This window comes from Podarcis liolepis, assembly GCF_965112155.1.
Source record: "Podarcis liolepis genome assembly, chromosome: 7".
In the NCBI taxonomy this organism is placed as follows: domain Eukaryota; kingdom Metazoa; phylum Chordata; class Lepidosauria; order Squamata; family Lacertidae; genus Podarcis; species Podarcis liolepis.
In genome coordinates this window covers 73,264,412-73,286,188 of record NC_139561.1, presented here as the reverse complement: position 1 = coordinate 73,286,188, position 21,777 = coordinate 73,264,412, and the positions used below count along the sequence as shown (strand labels likewise).

General features: G+C 46.5%; 1 protein-coding gene across 1 annotated transcript; it reads left to right on the top strand.

Annotated features, from left to right (window-relative positions):
• Nucleotides 1-2,801: 2,801 nt before the first annotated feature.
• LOC310711144 (trypsin-like) lies at nucleotides 2,802-11,368 on the top strand (the record flags this gene model as incomplete). The annotated part of the gene is made up of 5 exons (XM_083512612.1): nucleotides 2,802-2,841; nucleotides 3,852-4,011; nucleotides 7,802-8,055; nucleotides 10,653-10,789; nucleotides 11,216-11,368. 5 exons carry the CDS (start codon nucleotides 2,802-2,804, stop codon nucleotides 11,366-11,368), a joined length of 744 nt encoding a protein of 247 aa, XP_083368738.1.
• Nucleotides 11,369-21,777: the final 10,409 nt, after the last annotated feature.

The following is a 21,777-nucleotide window of genomic DNA, read 5'->3' as shown; positions in this document are numbered from 1 at the left end:
CCAGGCAAGCATGAGTGATTATCGCAGTTCCAGGTTGCATTCTGCTTTGGTAAATGAGCAAAGTCAGTGGAAGGTGTGTTCTGGGGGGGGGGTGCAGCTTGGGAGGGCCACGTTTGACCCCCATTGAACCTGAGGTCTCCTACCCCTGATTCATGCACACAACGCTTGGTGCAGCCCTACTGGACATGTCCGTGTGAATCCCATCTTCAATCTGCTTCGTTGTTCTCCATCACTTGGAATGCCATTGCTCAGAGTTGCCACCTGATCGGACAATAAAATAGCCAGACTCGCTCTTCTGCATTTAACTGCCGTGCAGTTTGAGGAGACCAGGAATGGAAGCTTTCAACCTTAATTTTCGTTGTGGGATGATGCCTGCCGCTCCATCCCTAGTCCCTGGTTCTTCCCAACACGCTTGGAAATTATTGGTTGTGCTCGACGTGAGGAAGAAGCAAATCAGCTGCTGCGTTTCCTCAACCGGTGCATGTTTGCAGCATGAGATCAGTGGCGTAATCCCACTTTGTGAGTTTGGCCAAGCAGCAGCGACACCCCAAATAAAAATGAGTCACTGTGCAGAATTTTCGAAACGAGCACAAGAGTTTTAATGATGGAGGGGGAGGTATCCCAGAGGTTCCACCAGCTGCTTGATGCCCTTGACCTGCACAGCTAGTTAAAAATCTAAGGAGTGTTTAGTTATGGAAGGAGGGACAGGCTGGGCTTCCAAACAGTGCAATGGGCATTGGGCAGTGAAAGGGGCGGGGAGGAAAGTGAAGCTCTGTTCTGAATGGTTGCTTCTGTAACCCATTGCATGAGATCAGCCCAAGAGAACCTCTCTCCCGATCATCTGTTACCTGTGGATTCTGCTTCTGACCATCACAGCCTCCCTCAAAGCAAAATCTCAAATTGGGACCTCAGGTGACTTGATGGGTTTACATCTTCTTTGAGCTTCTGTTTCAGGGTGGTGGTGGGCATTTTGAGTGGCGTGCTGGATCATGGCTGGGTGATCATGATTATGGGTGGGGTATTCAACTAAGTTTTGTTAAGTTTAGACCCATTGAAATGAATGAAGCTAGGTCCCTTAATTTCAGCAATGGAACTATTCCGAGCAAAACCTAGTTGAATACCACCTTTTGAAGTTCGTGGGGGCCCATAACAAATGTTGTGCATTTGCCTGAGGGAAGCCTTCAAACCTCTTGGTTCTTAGGTAGGTGTGGGGTGACGAGAGAGCGAGGGGATGGGTGGACCTTATCAAGCTATGTTTCTCTCCTTCCATTCTCCTTTTCCGGCCACTCCATTCCATTCCCCCTCCCCAACTGTTAGTCAGCAGCCTGTGCCCACTGAGCATGCTCAGTCCTCACTAGGATTTCTTTAGTGTCTACCATCTTAGATTTCTTCCTCCTAAAGTTTTTTTGTTGTACTTCTGCAAAAACTGGAGGTGTCCCCCCCAACCTACTAATCTCTTCTTCTGTGTGTGGTGGGTGTGGGTGGGTGGGCACTGGTCATGCTCGTTGGGGCTGATGGGAGTTATAGTTCAGCAACATCTGGAGGGTCAAAGATTCCCCACAACCAGGGTACATTAAAAAATGGCACCACAGCCCGAACATTGGAAACAGGAGGAGTGCTATTCGTTGTGTGTGTGTACCGTTGAATGGATAACAATATATGAAGGACTGCTTATGACATTCAAGACATTCAATACAGGATCTCAAAGCAGCTGTCTTATTACAAAAGAATTTCAGAAAGAGAAGTTGCTGAATTACAACTTATTGTTGTTTAGTCGTTTAGTCGTGTCCGACTCTTCGTGACCCCATGGACCAGAGCACGCCAGGCACTCCTATCTTCCACTACTTCCCGCAGTTTGGTCAGACTCATGTTTGTAGCTTCGAGAACACTGTCCAACCATCTCGTCCTCTGTCGTCCCCTTCTCCTTGTGCCCTCCATCTTTCCCAGCATCAGGGTCTTTTCCAGGGAGTCTTCTCTTCTCATGAGGTGGCCAAAGTATTGGAGCCTCAGCTTCACGATCTGTCCTTTCAGTGAGCACTCAGGGCTGATTTCCTTAAGAATGGATAGGTTTGATCTTCTTGCAGTCCATGGGACTCTCAAGAGCCTCCTCCAGCGATTACAACTTATTACTAAACTGAAAACTATGGAGAGACCTGGTCTGAATAGAGATATTGGATTCTTGTCTCAAAGCTATTTTTGGTCATCTGAATACTATCCCTTGCTTTTTCCTGTAGGACTAATTGCAGTTGTTAACAGTCGTCAACAGGTTTACTATACCCATTGTGTCAATCACCCATCTCCCACTACCCTTTTGAGAAAAACCCTACCCCACCCTCCCACTATATATAAGGGTCTGATGACTTCTGTTTCAGTGTATCTGAAGAAGTGTGCATACACACAAAAGCTTATACTCAGAACAAACTTAGTTGGTCTCTAAGGTGTTACTGGACTATTTATTTATTTATTTATTTTGTTTGCTTATGTATATTATGTTTTGTCGCTTAATGCAAGGCACTGGTGAGTTCATCACAGCGAAAATACACCAGTTGCGCTAATTTGGCATTCCCACTGGTACCTTTGAACCATGCTGACCTCAACCCTCCCTGACCTGATGTGGAGCAGCAAAAATGGATGACCAGAGGTCAGGTGGAGGAGGGCATCTAGAGGGCACTACATTGGCCACCCCTTTTGTACAGCCTTGTTCCCAAGCTGGCAATGACAGTTCTCCTTCAATCCTTCAGAAAATTTCCAGCGTCTGTTGACCCAACAGCCTACTCTTGCTGCCTGTTCTGATGATAGGCATGGAGCTTCTAGCAATGGCTGTGCTTCTGGTCGCAGCAGGTAAGATCATGCATATTATGGGAGTCAGACTTGAAGAGCAGATATGCTTGTTTATTTATTTTTGAAAACTATATACAGACTTACTTCCAAAAGGAATTCAAGATAGGCAAAACATGCTTCTCGGCTTGTGCATTCAGAGAGGGCAGGTGAACTGGAAGGGGGAGCAAAGAGGAGACTGGCTATACCTTAGTGGTAGAGCATCAGCTTTGCAATCAGAAGGTCCCAAGTTCAATCCTCGGCATCTTCAGGTGGCATTGGGAGAGAACTTGGTTGGAAATCTTGGAGAACTGCTGTCAGTTAGTGTAGAGATGGTTCTGAGCTAGACAGACCAATGGTCTGTATAAGACAGCTTCCTGTGTCTCTACTCCTTTGGGGATGAGCCATAGCTCAACACCAGAACATCTCCTTTGCATGCAGAAGGTCCCAGATTCATTCCCAAGCATAAGGCAGCTTCCTGTGTTCTTAAGCAACAGGGCCTAGGGGCCTCTAAAGATGGGCAATACCTGCTCTCTTCCTGGCGAGTTGCTCTTAGCAAGTGCCCAACAATGCCAAGCCACTGGTGCCGACCTGGACAAATGAGTACCATTTTTTATCAGTATCACTGGTGGCTGGTGCCCTTTGGGACTGGTGGGACAGAAGGCAGGAAGACCAACAGCGGGTGGTGCCAGAGTCAATGACAAAGAGAGCCCACTAATTCTAGTTTTGACTCCATCCTCCCCTGGCTGAGTTACACAGGGCAACACTGAAACGCAGGGGGCGAGGGAGGCAAGCCAGGCAGGGCTAGCCCCTGGATCTGGCGCAAATAAGAAGACAGGCAGGCAGGGCTGGCTGAGGTTGGTGGAGCAGTGTTGTGTTTGCCCTCATCCGTATTCACCACTCAGTTGGGAGGGTGGGTGGGTGTGTAGATGTGACCATGCCTTGCTGCAGCAGAGCTAGAAGAACATTATTTGCTTTCCTCCGTTCCCAACCCTTTGCTGTGATATCCCTGTCCATTTTTATTATTATTACAGTGGCTGCACAGAATGGACCAGGATTGCTCAGGGGTTTCCACTGCAACAAGAACTCTCAGCCCTGGACAGCAGCACTGTTTGATGGCGGGAAGTTCCACTGCACAGGGACTCTGATTAACAGCCAGTGGCTGGTCACCGCTGCTCAGTGCTTCACAAATCGGTATGTGTGACTGGGAGGCAGGGGCTGCATTTGTTGCGAAGGACAAGCTGGAGGCCTGTTAAAGTGGAACTATGGCTCTGTCTGTGCTATACAGTCAAAACTGCATCTTACCACTTTGCACCATCATAGCCAGGGCTGAACCAGGATGTTTTGCTGGCTGAAGCAAAACAGAAAACAGCCTCCTCCACCGCCGCCACCATGTTCCCCTGCCACTGCCAGTGGCATAGCGTGGGGGGTGCAGGGGGGGCTGGCCGCACCGGGCGCAACATCTGGGGGTTAGGGTTAGGGGGCGCAAATCCACGGGTTAGGGGGCGCAAATCCATGGGTTAGGGGGCGCAAATTACTTGCCTTGCCCCGGGTGCTGACAACCCACGCTACGCCACTGGCCACTGCCACTAATGACAATGACTCCTCCACTCTGCCGCCACTGCCTCCGCCACCTGAGGTGGCCCAAGGAAGCCCCAGTATGCTGAAGGTGGCAAGGGAGAAAAAAGAGGGCCGAAAAGGAGGCCAGTTGCGGGATGGGCAGTGGTGGAAGAAGAGGCAGGGATGGATGAGTCGTCACTAGTGGTGGAGAATGAGGAAGAGTCAGTGGCAGCAGGTGACAAGCACAGGAGGCAGTGAGCACTGTCGTCCTCATGGGCCCGGATCTGCCATCCTTCTCAATTGTCCCTAGCCTGCTGCCTGAGGCACCTGCCTCACTGAGCATCATGGGGTGGACAGCCCTGGTCATAGCTCCCTCCAAAGAAACTGGGGAACTGTTCACCCACTCTGAGAATTGCAGCTCTCTCGGGGGAATAGGGGCCACCTACGTGGGTGGCACTGTGGGTTAAACCACAGAGCCTAGGACTTGCCGATCAGAAAGTCGGCGGTTCGAATCCCTGCAACAGGGTGAGCTCCCATTGCCCGGTCCCTGCTCCTGCCCACCTAGCAGTTCGAAAGCACATCAAAGTGCAAGTAGATAAATAGGTACCACTCCGGCGGGAAGATAAACGGCGTTTCTGTGCTCTGCTCTGGTTCACCAGAAGCAGCTTAGTCATGCTGGCCACATGACCTGGAAGCTGTACGCTGGCTCCCTCGGCCAATAAAGCAAGATGAGCGCTGCAACCCCAGAGTCGGCCACAACTGGCCCTAATGGTCAGGGGTCCCTTTACCTTTACCAGCTCTCAGCACCATCAAGGAACGAAGCTTCCCAGAATTCTATTGGGGGAAGCAATGGCTGTTTTAAGCTGTATCACTGAGCTTCAAATGTATAGTGCAGATGGGGCTGTCAGTAAAGAAGGGGAGCTTGGCAGGTCCTGGTCTTGAGAATTAAGGAGAGCCCGAGAAATTCTGCTATTCAGAGATTCAGAACTGCCCTAACTGAGAGAGGGAAGGGTAGATATTGAGGGGGGGAGGACCTCAGTTATGGGGGCCAAATGCAGCTCTTCAGACCTCTCTGCCCAGCTCTTGGGCATCTCCCTAGGCCACACCCCCTCTGCCGAGGACCCACCCCTCACCAGCCCTGCTCCACACCCTCCTTGCATGCCTTTGCCTGGCTGGAATATGTCCCTGAACTGTGATATTGCCTCTTGCTTGTCTGGATGCAGGATGGGGAGAGGAGTGCATCTAGCTTTTGTGTGGCTGGAATGCAACCAAGTCTACAAAGGTTAGATCCAGGGCTTTTTACCCAGCCAAAGTTGTTGAGCTTTTTTGAGAAGAGCTCACCCTGGAGAGTAAATGACACTCTTGGGGATCCCCATGTGTGCCTTTCAGAGGTGAGGTGTCTTCAGTGGGTTTGCACTGGTGGCTGCTCTTGATAGAACCTTGTTTCCCCCTGAATACCCCAGGCATTGAGCCAGTCTTGGGATGCCCAGTAAAGAGTCACACCGTTGGCCCACCTAGTTCACTATTGTCTACACTGACTGGCAGCAGCTCTCCAGGGTTCCAGCAGCAAATTTCTCCCATCCCTACCTGGAGATGCTGTGGATTGAACCTGGTACCATCTGCATGCGAAGCCAATGCTCTTCCATTGAGCTCTGGCCCTCCCCTTGTGCATCACTATGCTACAAAAAGGCTTCTCCTGCTCAATGCCTTTATGTCAGGCTGCTGTTCAAAGGTGTGCAGGAGCAGGATGGGGAGCAAATTTGGCCACCCTGCTTCAGAATGCCCTTTGAAGTGCCATGAAGCCCTTTGGGGAAATTTTTTATTGGCGTGCCAAGAAGTTGTTTGCCTTGACTTGTCATTAATCACAAACAACTTGGGAGATTCCAGCTCAATGTCCTCTGGCTCAACTTAGCTCTTACACAATTTTCCAATGGCAAACAGCCACGTTCTTCCCATGTCAGCTTTCCCCAAAAGTTGTGCTCTCCAGATGTTCCCGGAGTACAACTCCCACCAACCCCTGACCATTGGCCATGCTGATTGGGGCAATGGATGTAAAAAGGAATATTGTTCATTCTTCCCTATATTAGCCCTGTTTCTGTTTAAGGCAGTTTGTCTGTTATTCAGCTTGCTGTCCACGGTGGCAAAACTACGTAACTTGTGTAATTTATTACGTAAATTGCATTGCCATTGTATTATGCACCAATGAGGTGCAATGCAAATGGAAAGTGGGGTGTTTGCAATCAATTAAATAATTGTTTGTAGGCTCAAAGCAACAGCAAAAATGAATATTGGCAATTTCCCCTCCCATTTCCGTTTTCATCAGAATCCTCTGACATCCCTATCTGGGGTTGATGGAAGTTGTAGCCCAACAACATATGGAGGGCACCAGCTTGGAGAAGGCTGCCAAAGGCGAAATCCAGAGTGGCCACTTAGCTGACCTTAGAAGGGGAGCAGACCAATTCGTGGCGTGTTTAGAGGTAGACTTTAATCCTGGGGAAAGGAATAGATATATCTGAACCAAATGTAGCGAGCGCAGCCTTGTGCTCTAAAACAAGGATGGGGAGTAATTTTCAGCCTGAGCGCCACATTCCTTTCTGGGCAATCATCCGAGGGCCACATGTCAGTGGTGGGTGAGAGCCAGGAGCAGCACAGTCATTCAGTGGGGTGAGGCTGATGGTGTTTCCTGCTTGGCAGGGGGTTGGACTCGATGGCCCTTGTGGTCTCTTCCAACTCTATGATTCTATGATTATATTCTATGATTCTACCTCCACCAGCAGTGGAGAAGTGCTGGAATCAGCACTGATTTTAGAAGAGATCGTGGCAATCTCTGGTGAGATCTTGGCCGAAATCGCCCAATATATTGTGGGGTGTGCAAGGTCTCTCGTGTGATTTTGTCCGAGATCTCTCCCTGAAATCCCTGGAATCTCGCCCGAAATTGGCACCGGTGCCTGTGATGCTTCTCTGCTAATGGTGGAGGTGGCAGAATGTACAGTGAAGGTGGAAGCAGGAGCAGGCATGGTACTTTGGTGGTGGGGGCGGCAGCAGTGGCAGCAGCAGGGCAGGACTTCCTGTTTCGCCTCAAGCAGTGCAGGGGTATTTGCTGGACCTGGTGAGACAAGAGGCAAAAGTGGTCAGAGAAATTGAGTTTTTATATATACTGACACTGAAGACAAACTGTGCTTCATCCAGGCAAGCCAAAAGCATTATCAGCATTCGGGACACATTCTAGCCATGCCAAAGCACTCAAGAGGGTACAAAGCAGGGCTGGTGAGGGGGAGTGGCCTGGGAAGATGGGCGTGGCTGGAGAGAGGGTGTGGTCTAGGGAGACTCCCAAGGGCCAGAGAGAGAGACCTGGAGGGCCACATACCTGCTCCAATGCCTTTGGGTGCCTCTTTGTCCTTTACACCTGCTTCTTGTACCACAGTTTCTTCTATGTGGCTCTTGGAGAAAACAGCCTGCTGAGCTTTGAAGGGACCGAGCAGCTGAAGATCGGAATCAATGCAATCCGTCACCCCTTTTACAACAGCTTCAACAAGGATAACGACATCATGTTGGTCAAACTCCTGACCCCCATCAGGCTGACTGACAGCGTCCGGCCACTTGCCTTGCCCAGCAGCTGTGTTGATCCTGGCAGCTACTGTGTCGTCGCTGGATGGGGCACCCCCATTCTGCAGAAAGGTAGTGGGGGTGGGGAGCTGGAAGGAACCTAGGATGTGAACAGGGATGGGGGAGAACTCTGACTCAGTTTGCTTTTAAAGGCGGACCTACCTGATTCAGATTTTCTGAAACAGCACACAAACCAAAACACCACCATTTATTGAAATTTGCTATTCTCTGAATTTTGCAATTTGGTTCTTCAGCCAAGTACCATATTTTTCACTCTATAACACGCACCAGACCATAACACGCACATAGTTTTTAGAGGAGGAAAACAAGGGGGGGGGATTCTAAACGAAATAGTGGATATATGATTTTTGTGGTTCATGCTGTGGCCACAGACATGTGATCTGACAGTGAGTTTGGAGTAGCCCAATGCAAAAATCCTGAGGATCCATGTGGATCCATGCTTTGTAACCATGGAGGAGGGAAGGAAGGGGAACCATGGATCCTCTGCTCACGACTGCAGCAGATCCCCTCCGCCACCCGCAGGCATTCGCTCCATAACACGCACAGGCATTTCCCCTTACTTTCTAGGAGGAAAAAAGTGAGTGTTATGGTGCAAAAAATACGGTAAATGGGTGCAAAAATGTGTATATTAGGAGAAATTCTGCATGAAAATGCAGATATTAGGGGAAATAGTGCACAAAAATGCATTGCATAATGGAAGTTTATTTTGTAAAAATGTGTACATTTGGCAAAATTGCATACAAAATGTGCTCATTAGGAAAAAATGTGTACTAAAATTGTGGTGGGGTTGAATCCCCATTGCTGATGAAGTGGGAGACGCCTCTATCACTGCGCTTTCTTATCTTCCAAGTTCCACTGATCACCATTTTCCTGATGCACTATGTGGCAGAATTAACATCCTTCTTATTCATTTTTTATTTGAAAACTTAAGAAGGAACAGAAAAAGAGAAAAAGTCAAATAAAATTAAAGAAGAAAGAGATGATGATGACGACGACGATTAATATACAAATAATACTAGACCATGATCAGTTCACATTGTGGACACAGTGGGCATCAGTATAGGTATCTTAAATTAAACATATAATTTAATATAAGCCATCCAGATGTCCTGATAGGTAGCCACACATCACTGATGCCCAGGGCTTTTTTTCAGAGGGAACTTGCTGAAACTCGGTTTTGGCACCTCTCAAGTGAGTTCTGGCACCTCGCAGGTGGGTGCCATTGCGATTATAAGAAAAAGAAGGAGGCGTTCATGGTGAGTTCCTCTAGAAAAGTTTCTAGAAAAATAGCACTGCTGATGCCTGTATGCAGTATGGTCACATGCAGCCAGGACAGTGAGGGTGCTCAGACCGTTGTGCAATAGACAGTGGCTATGTATCCTTCCGGGTTTCAAATATAAGTTTCTTAGTCATCATAAGGGCTCACGAAAACCCCACTTGTTTTACTACTATTAATCCCCATACTACAGGGATACAGTTTGAAAGTACATGAACACCCGCAAATTTCAAGGATTTTGCCAATACTAAATTGATGTGACTAACAACTTCAGACCAAAAGGAAAATATATCACTGTACAAACCCACTCCATATGCATCAAATAGACATTCCCAGCTTTACACCTCGTACTTTAAACAGTGCCCTCTTATACTTGAAATATTCATCCTTGCCGCATCAATCTCAAATTTCAGGTCCAAGGAAATATTTTGTACAGATCCTATAGCAATTTCCCATTGTTTAGGCTGTATAATGTCTTATAATTCCCTGTTCCTCACTTCTCTAAGTTCCTCAACTTCTACTTTGCCAAAATCCATTAAGCATCTATAAACAGCAGTTATAGGTTAGGTTTTCTGTAAGGATTAATGTCCTAACACTCCCTAGCTGGCTGAGAAAGAGGGTACATTGGCCCCAGAGCAGAAGGTCATGAAAATGGGTAGTAGTGACAGTGATTGAAGGCATTTAACTTGAGGTCTACAGATGTCAGAGGATTCAAATGGAAATGGAAATGGGAGCAGAAATGGCCAATGTTTGCTGAGTCATCCCACGTTCAGCCCAAAACTCAATCCAACAAATGCAATCAGTATTTGCTGCTGTAGTTGTTTTCAGTCCACAAATGACACACAATTGATTACTTCCCCCTTACATTTGCATTGTGTTTCCTTTGCATTGAAATGAATGGTGTGGAATACCGTGATAAAAACATGATTAATTATGGATTGTCTCCAATGCTAGTCCTGCTCAGAGGAGACCCACTGAATTTAAGGGATATAATGAAGGACCATTGATTTCAAGGGGTCTACTCTGAGTGAAACTTAGTTGGATTAGCACCTGTGTAGTTTATTCCATGAAATTCTGCTGCAGTGAACACTGAGATGAATAACATTTTTTGTTGTTGTTGGAAGCTGCATTGCAGTGGAATGGAAACAGCGCTGCATGTGACTAGGCATGGGTTTGGAGTGGAAAACAATGCCTTCTTACATCTAGGAACCCGCCACAAACTCTGTGTGAATCAGCCCCATGAGAAAAGGCAAAAGTGTGTTGGCAGGGGTGGAGAATCCAGCAAATAATTAGAGAATAAGATTTTCTTGCAGCATGTTAAATACCTACTTCATCCATTCCTCTCTCCCTTACCTTTGCTCAACCCCACTAGAGTACCCACCAGACATCCTCTACTGTGGAAATATCACCACCCTGACTGACCAGGAATGTTTGGCTGCCTATCCTGCTGTCCACTTGGGCCACATGCTATGTGCCACTGTCAAGATGGGTGGATCTGATTCCTGCCAGGTGAGCATGGCCATTCCTACCACCCTCTCCCAGCCATCAAACACCACTGCCACCCCAATGCCTGTGTCTCCTGATTTATTCCTAGAGTCTTTGATACTTACTTGCACATGGCTGACGACAGGAAGCATGGAGCCTAGGGCTGTTTACACAAAAATACTTTTAAAACACATGGCTTCTGCCAAAGAATCCTGGAAACTGTAGTTTCCCCCTCAAAAACCAACCGTTTCCAGCAATCTTAACAAACTACAGTTCCCAGGATTTCCCAGGAACATGGGTGAGGAGATTAAGATCTGGCCTCCACCCCTGAAATGGGAGGTGAGGCCATCCTTTAGTCGCTGCAGGTCCCAGGCTTTATATCCCAGTACCGCCACCTTGAATTGATGGATTTTTTTACTCCATAATGACATTTCTTCATTGCCTCCGCAGGGAGACCCTGGCTCACCCCTCGTCTGTGATAACACACTGCAAGGCATCACATCCTGGGGCTTTGAAAAATGCTCTCAGGTAGAAAGCCCCAGTGTCTTTGTCAAGGTCTGCAACTACATTAATTGGCTGCGGGAGACGATGGCTTTGGCTTAACATCTCTGAGGAATACAACCTAGTATCCCTCCCGTCCTCAGGTTGCAAAATAAAGACTCTTGAAAAATGTCTTGAGTATTGTCTCTTTGCCTTTTGTGTCCTTCCAGAAGTTGGTTGTGCCAGTGGCACCCCTGCTATAAATTGGTGGAGTCTGGTTCATTAGGGTGAGAGGGACACCACATCACTGACCTCAGGTTGCCCTCAGCCAGCTACCATCTGCTTGCCCTTTTATTTACTTCCAGTCCAGGAGGTGGCATTGCCTGTCCTCTTCTTCCTTCTTATTCTCAGCATTGCCATTGTGGAATTCAGCAGAGAGGAGGATGGGGCAGTGTGTGGAGGTAACAGGATGTCCTGGGAGGTTTGCTGTGTTCCAGGTGCAAAGATTCATGATGTGATGGAGAGGTTGCCGGCTTTGCAGTTTTGCAGTTAAAGTGAATTGACGTGCTCTGTGTCTATTGTGTAAAAAAATCAATTTTTAAAAGCAGGTGGGAGGCTCTGCTCAGTGCTCCCTTTAAAGAGCCGTGTGGAGTGTGTGTGTGGCTCTTCGGGGCTTTTCCCCAAGGAGGAAGAAGGGGAAAAGCCCCCAAGAGCTGCACACACACTCCGCACGCTCTTTAAAGGGCGCACGGCTCTTGGGGGAGCCTTAACCGTGCGCAGCCTCTCCCCTTGCCTGGCTGTCCTGGCTTCTTGCTTGGCCGCGCGCAGCCTCTCCCGGGCAAGGGGACCCTTCATCCCCTGCCCGGGAGAGCCTGCACGCAGCTATTCCGTAAGCCAGGACAGCCAGGGGGACCGCAGCACAGTGATCCTGCTGCCTGTCCTGGCTTCTGGGATTCAGAATAATTTTTTTCTTGTTTTCCTCTTCCAAAAACTAGGTGCGTCTTATGGTCTGGTGCATCTTATAGAGCGAAAAATACGGTAATCTAAGCTGTGTGCAGTGCCGGATTTACGTATAAGCTAAATAAGCTATAGCTTAGGGCCCCACTTTCTTGCCCCCCCCCAAAAAAAATGTAAGGGGGGAAAAACCTGGATGTTCATTTCCAAAATATAAGATAAAAACAAATAAAATAAAACCTACATACAGCAACAGTGTTTTGTGTTGTGTAGGCTCCTATGAGGTAAGTAATGGGGCCTACCTGCTAGCCTGCTCTCTAAAATATCACTGGTTTGCTCCTTTCTATATATAGGGTGCCTACATTCTGCATGGACTGGTTTCATGGCAACATGTGCAAATGCTTTAGATACTTATTAGGTCCATAAATTACCATATAGCATATATTCAACACATAAAACAGCGACCATTTGTTGTTGACAAAGGACACCTGGACCTATAAAGGGCCCCATTACTTTCAGTAGCTTAGGGCCTCATCAAACCTAAATCCGGCCCTGGCTGGGTGTAAACTTTGTGCAAGCAAATCAGGAAGAATATTCAATAAACAGCTCTTAGAATCATAGAACCATAGAATCATAGAGTTGGAAGAGACCACAAGGGCCATCGAGTCCAACCCCCTGCCAAGCAGGAAACACCATCAGAGCACTCCTGACATATGGTTGTCAAGCCTCTGCTTAAAGACCTCCAAAGGAGGAGACTCCACCACACTCCTTGGCAGCAAATTCCACTGTCGAACAGCTCTTACTGTCAGGAAGTTCTTCCTAATGTTTAGGTGGAATCTTCTTTCTTATAGTTTGGATCCATTGCTCCGTGTCCGCTTCTCTGGAGCAGCAGAAAACAACCTTTCTCCCTCCTCTATGTGACATCCTTATATATATATATATATATTTGAATATGGCTATCATATCACCCCTTAATATGGCTATCATATCACCCCTCATATCATATCACCCCTCTTCTCCAGGCTAAACATGCCCAGCTCCCTTAGCCGTTCCCCATAAGGCATCGTTTCCAGGCCTTTGACCATTTTGGTTGCCCTCCTGGAAGAGCCTTGGGTGGTGAGTGGCAGTAGTGCCACCTATGGCTGGCTCCGATCTCACCAACTGCCAATATGCAGCCCCATACCCATTACCCTTGAGGGAATCCAGCCCTGGGCTGGAAAAAACACACACTTAGCCACCCTTGCCCTACTGTGAAGGAAATATTGTTAATGTTGCAGAAGCTTGTCTGACATCGCTGACTTCATTGTGGAATCTCTGGCAAAGAAACAGCAAAGTTCCCAGGACACTGTTTTGAAAGCCAGCTTTTGAATAACACTAGGGTTGTCGTGTTTCACAGCAGCACAACCCTGAAGAAATTTAGGATGTGACTTTTTGAATGACTTCATTTACAAGGGGAAAGCATCATCTACCATACAGACATCTGTCAAGCTGTTGTTGAAACACAGAAGTCAAGGTTAGACAAAAAGAAGAGTGGCAACTTTAAATGGCATACAGGGACAGGAGGGAATTTTATTCTGTTCGCACTTATAGGCGAACATATTTAATTCACACTTTCCGAAACAATACGTGAGCCCAAACACAGCCATCCTCTGAAATTTGTAATTCTCTGAATTTTGCAAGCCAAGTTACGTGCACAAGAATGCCTATTGTAAGGTAAAGTGTGCATATAAATGCCTATATTAGTGCAATTAACATACAACATGCATTGTGTTAAGGGGAAAAAAACCTTTGCAAAAATGCATATACTGGGCAAAATTGCATTAAGCTGTGTATATTAGGAGAGAAAAGTACCAAAAGGCTGATGGATTTCCCTGAGAATTTTTTTTTAAAAAATTTAAAAAATGCAAACGGATATGGCAATGAGTGGGTTAAATCACAGAGCCTAGGACTTGCCGATCAGAAGGTTGGCGTTTTGAATCCCCACGATGGGGTGAGCTCCCGTTGTTCGGTCCCAGCTCCTGCCAACCTAGCAGTTCGAAAACATGTCAAAGTGCAAGTAGATAAATAGGTACTGCTCTGGCAGGAAGGTAAACGGTGTTTCCGTGCGCTGCTCTGGTTCACCAGAAGCGGCTTAGTCATGCTGGCCAATAAAGCGAGATGAGCGCTGCAACCCCAGAGTCGGCCACGACTGGACCTAATGGTCAGGGGTCCCTTTACCTTTACCTTTTTATGGCAATGAGGAGAATCAAACCTAAGTGAGAAACTGTGAGTAACCAAAATAGACCTAGTCACCCATCCTAGTGGCACAGATTGTAACTGGAAAAAACTTGCCTGATGCAGATTGCATGGTGTGTGTGTTTTTGTTTGGAAGCTGCTTCTCGCCTCTATACATATATCAGGGGAGAAAGGATACATCTCGTAATGTTTGCACTCAGTCAAGTGATAGGAGGGAGCAGGTTTGGAAGCATGAACACAAACCAGGAGGCATTTAAACCAGCTAAATTTGAGGACACGATCCAGCTGCCTGAGTCTCGGAGCAAAGGGATGCCAAGCCAATTTGGAATCTTAATGATAGCTTTGGCACAGCGTCTGGCTTCCATCTTTCAAAGGTGCTTTAGTAAGAATGAGAGGATGTTCCAGCACAGGAAGTGTGGATTTGCTGAGTGAGCAGTTGTCGCCGGGTTGGCATAATTATCGCCTTGTTGACGCAGAGGCAGCGCTGGAATTGCACACCCACCAGCAGAGCAGAGGCGTTGCTTGCTGTGTTGCAGGCATTATAATTAACTCAGCTAATGCACACTAGGGTATTACTGAGGGGCACAGATACTTAATAGGATGCTTATCCCCATTGGACAATGCTCTTCATAGTCAGCTTTCCTAGCCCGCCCCAAACAGGAAAGGTCCAGCCTCGTGAAGAACTGCAGGTGAGGAACGGTCTCGCAGCTCATCACTGACCAATTATTTTGCAGCTCCATTCATTTAACCACCTGTCGAGACTTGCCAAGAACAACAGCCCTTGCCTGGAAGATTCCCTCTGCTCCTTGTTGCCATACACTTGGCCTGGGAGCTGCACATTTTCAGTGTCTCTAGTGACGTGATTGCCTTTTCCATTAGTTGGAGGGATGGGGGACCTAAGGCTCAGGAGCCAAATGTTGCCCTCCAGGCCTTTCTCTTTGGACCTTGGAACTCCCTGTCACCAGGCAACATCCCTCACTGGCCCTACTTCGCACCCCAAGCTTTCTGCTTGGCTCAAATGTGTCCTTGAAGGTTCATCACGCCTCTTGCTTGCCTGGATGGAGGGTGGAGAGAGAGGTGTGAGTGCAGAAGCTAGTCTGCTGTATAAGGGTAAAATTTGCATTCATTGCTCCGCCTGCTTTTGCCTCTAGTCCTGCCCACCACTTGCATGTGGCCTTCAGAAGGTTGCCCAGAAGGGAATGTGGCCCTTGGGGAGAAAAGGGCTCCCCACCCCTATCTTAGCAACCGCAGCTTGGGTGGCAACATATGCATCACCACAGAAAAGGAAATACATCACCAGAAATGAAGACACATACACGCTAATTATTTTTTTTGCATATGCTTATGTAAATGTAGCGATGAAAATGTAGACAGAATTACTACAATTTAGATGGAAATGCAAGACATCTGACAGTGGTTGAGAAAACTATGAGCGAGTGACCTGTGTGCCTGCTCCGTTTGTTTCTCAGGTCCAAACTCTTGACAGGCAACTCCAAGGCCCTTCCTGCTCTCCCTTCTTTAGGGTTTCTTCTTCTTCTTAAAAAAGAGAGGATTATTTCGAAACCAGTCGTGTCCTATGAAAGCCTTTCAAAGCAGAGGACTGTAACGTAAGACACTTGGCCACCTCACACCTGCCCTGAGTCCTTTACTTCAGGTGGCTAGGTCTCTAAGCGGCCATTTTAAATTTCCCACAATGCCCCTAAGGGACATTAAGGGAAATATAAAATGGCAACCTGCAGCCACCTCGCTGACACAGAAGGGGGCCTGTCAGAGAGTGGTTTCCTGAGGCAGCTGTCGCAGCTGGTAGATCACAGAGGCCTGTTGCAATAAGAGAATAACATCACATACTCCGCAACATGTTGAGTCCCAGAACCAGGACACAAGTCTTCTCACATAACCTGTGTGAGATCATGGAGCCCCAGATACATGCTTTTGGGGGGCTGTGCCCTCATGACACCCCAAAACATGTGTTTTGGAGTGCTGCACAGCCCCCCAAAAGTTTTTTTTCCAGGGTGAGATCTCATGTGATGGCCTTGGTGCTCTTGTGGGGGGAAACGGGTTGTTCTGGTTTTTCCGGGACAATTTCGAATTATGCTGTCAATTTAAAGAAGCAGGAGGAACAGGGTTGCAAAACTCACCCTTCGGCCTTGATACCCAATGGCCATTTTATTTTGGCCGGCTTTTCTTGCATGTGGCAGGTGTTTTTACCTTGTGGTTCAAACTGCAATTTTAAATGTTGCAAGCAGCCCAAAGAGGTGCTATCGCAGCCGAAGGGCGGGATTTAAATGTTTGCATAAATAAATAAGATTAAAAGCCTACATCCTTTTTTTGCTGTGACACCTGATCAAATAGTTTCATTTCGCTCTCCTCATGTTCACACACCCAGGACTACATCACCAGCTCCCGAATTCTCAGGTGGCTTCATTGTTATGCATGATGAGGATCAAGGGGAATCCATTCTGTTAGGAAAATGAACGCGTAAGGCAGGTGTGGGGAATATTTGGCCCTTCAGGTGTTCCAGACTAAAACTCCCATCAGCCCCAGGAAGCATGCCCAATGGCCAGGCATGATGGGAGCTGTAGCCCAGCAAAATCTAAAGGGCCAACAGTTACCTACTCTGCTGTAAGGGATGTGTTATTGTACACGGAACTGTTGAATTGATCAGAGACAGCAACCTTGTAGTTAAGCAATGGCCAATGGATGAACATCTGGACAGATTGTGTTTTATCTTGTATTTTATTCTGTGAACCACCCTGAGCTCTCTTGATGAAGGGCGGCATATAAATTTAATAAATAAAAATGGATGGGCAGAATGTGACCCCAGAGAACAGCTGGAAGGCAGTATTACGCAATTCTCTTATGGCCCCACCCTGCCCCAAAATGTGTACACAATTTACAGAATGGTTAGATGTCAGTTTGGGAGACATGGGCGTCCAAGTGGCAGACCAACTGAGCATAGGCCCATTGAAATTTATGGGCATGACACAGTTAGCCCCATTAATTGCAATGGATCTACTCTCAGGAGAATTCCGCTGCATACAGCCCTTTCCGAAGATAAATACATATAGAGATAGATAGATAGATAGATAGATAGATAGATAGATAGATAGATAGATAGATGATAGATAGATAGATAGATAGATGATAGATAGATAGATAGATAGATAGATAGATAGATAGATAGATGATAGATAAACCATGGATAGCAAAAATGAAATACGTAAATATCTAACAATTTAGAGGGTTGTATTCGGCTAAGTCCAACTCAGAGTAGACCAGTTAAAAGTAACAAACCTAAGTTAGCTATGCCCACTGACTTCAGTGGGTCTACTCTGAGTAGCACTAGCGCTGAAGACCACCCCTCCAAAAAAAACCACAGATTTTAAAAGAAAGGGTAGCCAATGTGATGCCATTCCAGATATTGTTGGACTACAGTTCCCATCATTCCTGCCCATTGGCCCTGCTGCTTGAGGCTGGTGGGAGTTGTAGTTCAACAGCGTCTGGAGGGCACCCCCATCAGCTACCCCTGCCTTAGAACCACAAACCAGATGCATCGCTGCTCCAAAGCAGTTGGCATCATCATATAAGCGATTTGATTTGAGTTTCTACTGAAATGAGGCTGCATTTTAATGTTGTATTTTAATCTTGTTTTTAACTTGTATTTAATCAATTTGTTTTTATACCTGGTGTTAGCCGCCCTGAGCCCGGTCTTGGCTGTGGAGGGCGGGGTATAAATAAAATTATTTATTATTATTATTATTATTAGCTGTGTCAGAGCAATGCAACCGCATCATTTCCTGGAAGTACTTGTGAGTAGGTGCGTGGGGAGAAAGGACATGAGAGCAGCCAAGGAACACTCCCAGGTTGGCTTTCCCCTCACTTGGCATGAAGATGCCAAGAATAAGAGCTTTCTTCCACCACCACAGCTGCATCTCTTCTCCATCCTGCCTTCACAGTGTGTGCTGTTTGTCTGGGTGTACGTAAATGGCGGAGGAAGGATATAGGATTGCGGTGGCGGCGGTGGCGGTGGCGGCAACTGAGCCAGACTACAGCTCCATAGATTTCTGAGCGTAGGTGGATTGCCAATAGAGTTTGCAAGTCTAGACATCACTTTTGGCCCGGCATGCTTCTTTTGACATCCCCGGTATCACCTGTGAGCATTGAGCAGTGTATCTTCCAGCAATGGTGGGGATGCTCAGTTTCTTACTCCCTTGCTCTCTGCTTGTGTGTCATGTGCAAAAACATCATGATGTTCTTACTAGGGGCTGATGCCACTGCTCAATCCACTCACTATATCCATCTTGTGTGCTTCTCAGAATCACTTCGTGGGCCTCAAAATGGAATTAATTCCGGATCACATTTTTCCCCTTTATCAAATGGACTAGTTGAGTTCACATTAAGTTCAAGGTTCAATTCTGGTTCGCCCAAATGTTCTTCAGCAATCAATCAATCAATCAATCAATCAATCAATCAATCAATAACTTGGGATGCTGCAAGCTGTTGTGCTAAAGTATAAAATAAGAAGAGCAATAAACCTTAAAAAAAACACCACAGTAGGATATAAATTGCTTAATTTCTTCTCCCCAACTAATATGATCTTTAAGTTTTAAGGCCTAGGAGTAAGCCCAAAGAGTAAAATAACCTGTAAGAAAATGAACTTGGAAGAGGAACTAGAAATTGTTCCAAGTTCTACCCCATAATGAACTTAGTTCACATTCTGTTCACCCAGGAATTCTGGGAATGACTTTCTGGTGCAGTTCAGAGGTTTCCTGTGATCATTCAGGCGTCCCTGGCAGTAATTGCTCCATCGCCAGGACACTCCGTCCTGCCTGCATACTTGCAATTGCTACTTTCCATATTCATGCTTCCCATTTTCCTGACATCTGTCGCCATCGTCAACACCTGTCGCAACCACACCCAGAAATTATGTACTTTGCCCACACCCTCCCGGCCAAGTGTTTGCATTATTATCTCTGTACCTGCTCGTGTGGCAACAGGGCCTTGAGGCTGGCAACAGTTAGAGACATCTACATCTTTCCAGCATTGTCAGACTTCTTGGACAAAACAGACAGGCGGATCCCCTATCCCTGACTGACCTTAGTCAACCTTGATGCTCTGCCCATTGTGCTGATTGCCTTCCATGCCCCCAACCTCGTCTTTATCTTCCTAGAATCCTTCCTTAGATGCACTTCGCAGATCATCTGATGAAACAGGTATCTTTAAGATACGTTTGCAACAGCAGCACACTTCCTGCTCCCGTTTGATTCTTTCTCTAGCCTCCTCATCCGGTCGGAGGCGGGTGATGAAGATAATCCCATCCGCAAAAGACAAAACAAAAAACTTTTGCTGTATTCTCAATATTGATGTTGGAAGATTCCAAAGGAAATGGAAATTGATAGTGTCTGCTTATTTGTTCCACATCCTGAATGGGAACCAATCCAGAAAATACTATCCATATTCACTGCTGTTGTGGATTTCAGTCTACTAAATACTGTTATTGTTTAGCCATTTAGTCGTGTCCGACTCTTCGTGACCCCATGGACCAGAGCACGCCAGATACTCCTGTCTTCCACTGCCTCCTGCAGTTTGGTCAAACTCACATTCGTAGCTTCGAGAACACTGTCCAACCATCTCGTCCTCTGTCGTCCCCTTCTCCTTGTGCCCTCAATCTTTCCCAACATCAGGGTCTTTTCCTGGGAGTCAATACAACAAGCCAATAGGGGTCATGAAGAGTCAGACACGACTAAATGACTAAACAACAACAACAATATTTCCTTGGTGGTGAGAGAGGTTGGGGGTGGCCTAGGCTTTGATTGGTTGTCTTTGGTTGGCTGTAGTGAGATTCGTTTTGTGTGTGTGTGTGTGTGTGTGTGTTGTGCGTGCTTTTGGATCAGGTTAGCCAGATTGATTGATTGGTATGCTGTTGGCGGATTCTTTTTATTGTCTTGTTGGGCTGTGTATGTGATAAAGGGGAACCATACTGGAGTGAAGGCATCTTCTTCTATTTCAGTTTCAGTTTACTGGTTAGTTTTTCTAATAAGGCTGTTTTCCATACTATTTGATACCATTGGTCCATGTTTATTCCTGACAGGTCTCTCCAGGGTCTGGCTATGATGCTTCTGGCTGCTGAGAGTAGTTGGCTTATGAGCTCTTTATGATGTGAATGGGCATTATTATCTTGGAAGATATTTAGTAGCGCCAGTTCTGGGGTGACTTCTAATACTTGCTTAGTTATTTTGCACATTTCTTGTATGATTGATGTCCAGAAGAGTTGGATTTGGGGACATTCCCACCACATGTGAAGGTATGTGCCTGTGGAGGTGCATCCTCTCCAGGAATTTGGTGAGTTTCTTACTATTCCATCTTCATCTGCACCAAGGAAAAGCCCAAAGAAACACCCCAATTAAGGCTGCTTCTCCATTCACAGAGATTCCCTGGAACACCTCAGCTGGGATTTCGAAGTATCAGTCTGGCCTCTGGGTGTGTTTCTGTAACCTATAACCCAGTCCCTCCCCTCGATTGCAACCATAGTTATTATCTGCATTGTTGTGCTATTACTGAAATAGTCACAACAATGACTAGCAACATGATTTCCGGTTGGCCAGAAGGGCACCACACAAGCCATGTTAAATGGCACAGCATATACTGTATTGAATATTGGTCCACGATGGGATGGACCAGTAAAATTGTAAATCAGTGCAGCTACTAGGGAGGAAAGAGAAATTAAATTCAGCTTGCATGTAAAGGCAAACTTACCACATGCACACTTTTAAAAATTCTTTATTAAACTTTCTGGAAGATACAAATTAAAAATGAAACGTACAAAACAGGTGCAACGGGTGAGTTATTACCACAACCGGCTTAAGATTGACCAATGACTATATATACTGATAATCTCCATATGTTCTTTCTTCATATTTTCTTTACAGGATTTTTGTTTGCAGGGTTTTGGGGTGAAGAGATAACTCAAAAGCTCTGCATTTTCTTTATCTTTTGCCCCTTGGTTGCTTTTCTTTTCTGTGTCAATTTCTCTAAAAGAGCACATTGTCGTACTTTTTGATACCTCTGGTTTATGTTCTCCAGTGACTTCCACTTCTGAGTTACCGCTTCTTGTGCAGCCAATAGTTCAACAGCTCTTTATGATCAAGATCTAAATTTCTATCCAAAAGCATATTTAACAGAACCAAAGTCATTTGACCAGCAATCTCACTGATCTCCTGGCATAACCAGCTTCCAAAACAGATTTTGATACAAATGCTCTGTTACTTTCTGTAACAACATGCAAACCGGATCAGCCTTTGAAATTTGCAGTTTTTTGAATTTTGCAGTGCAGTTCTTCAGCC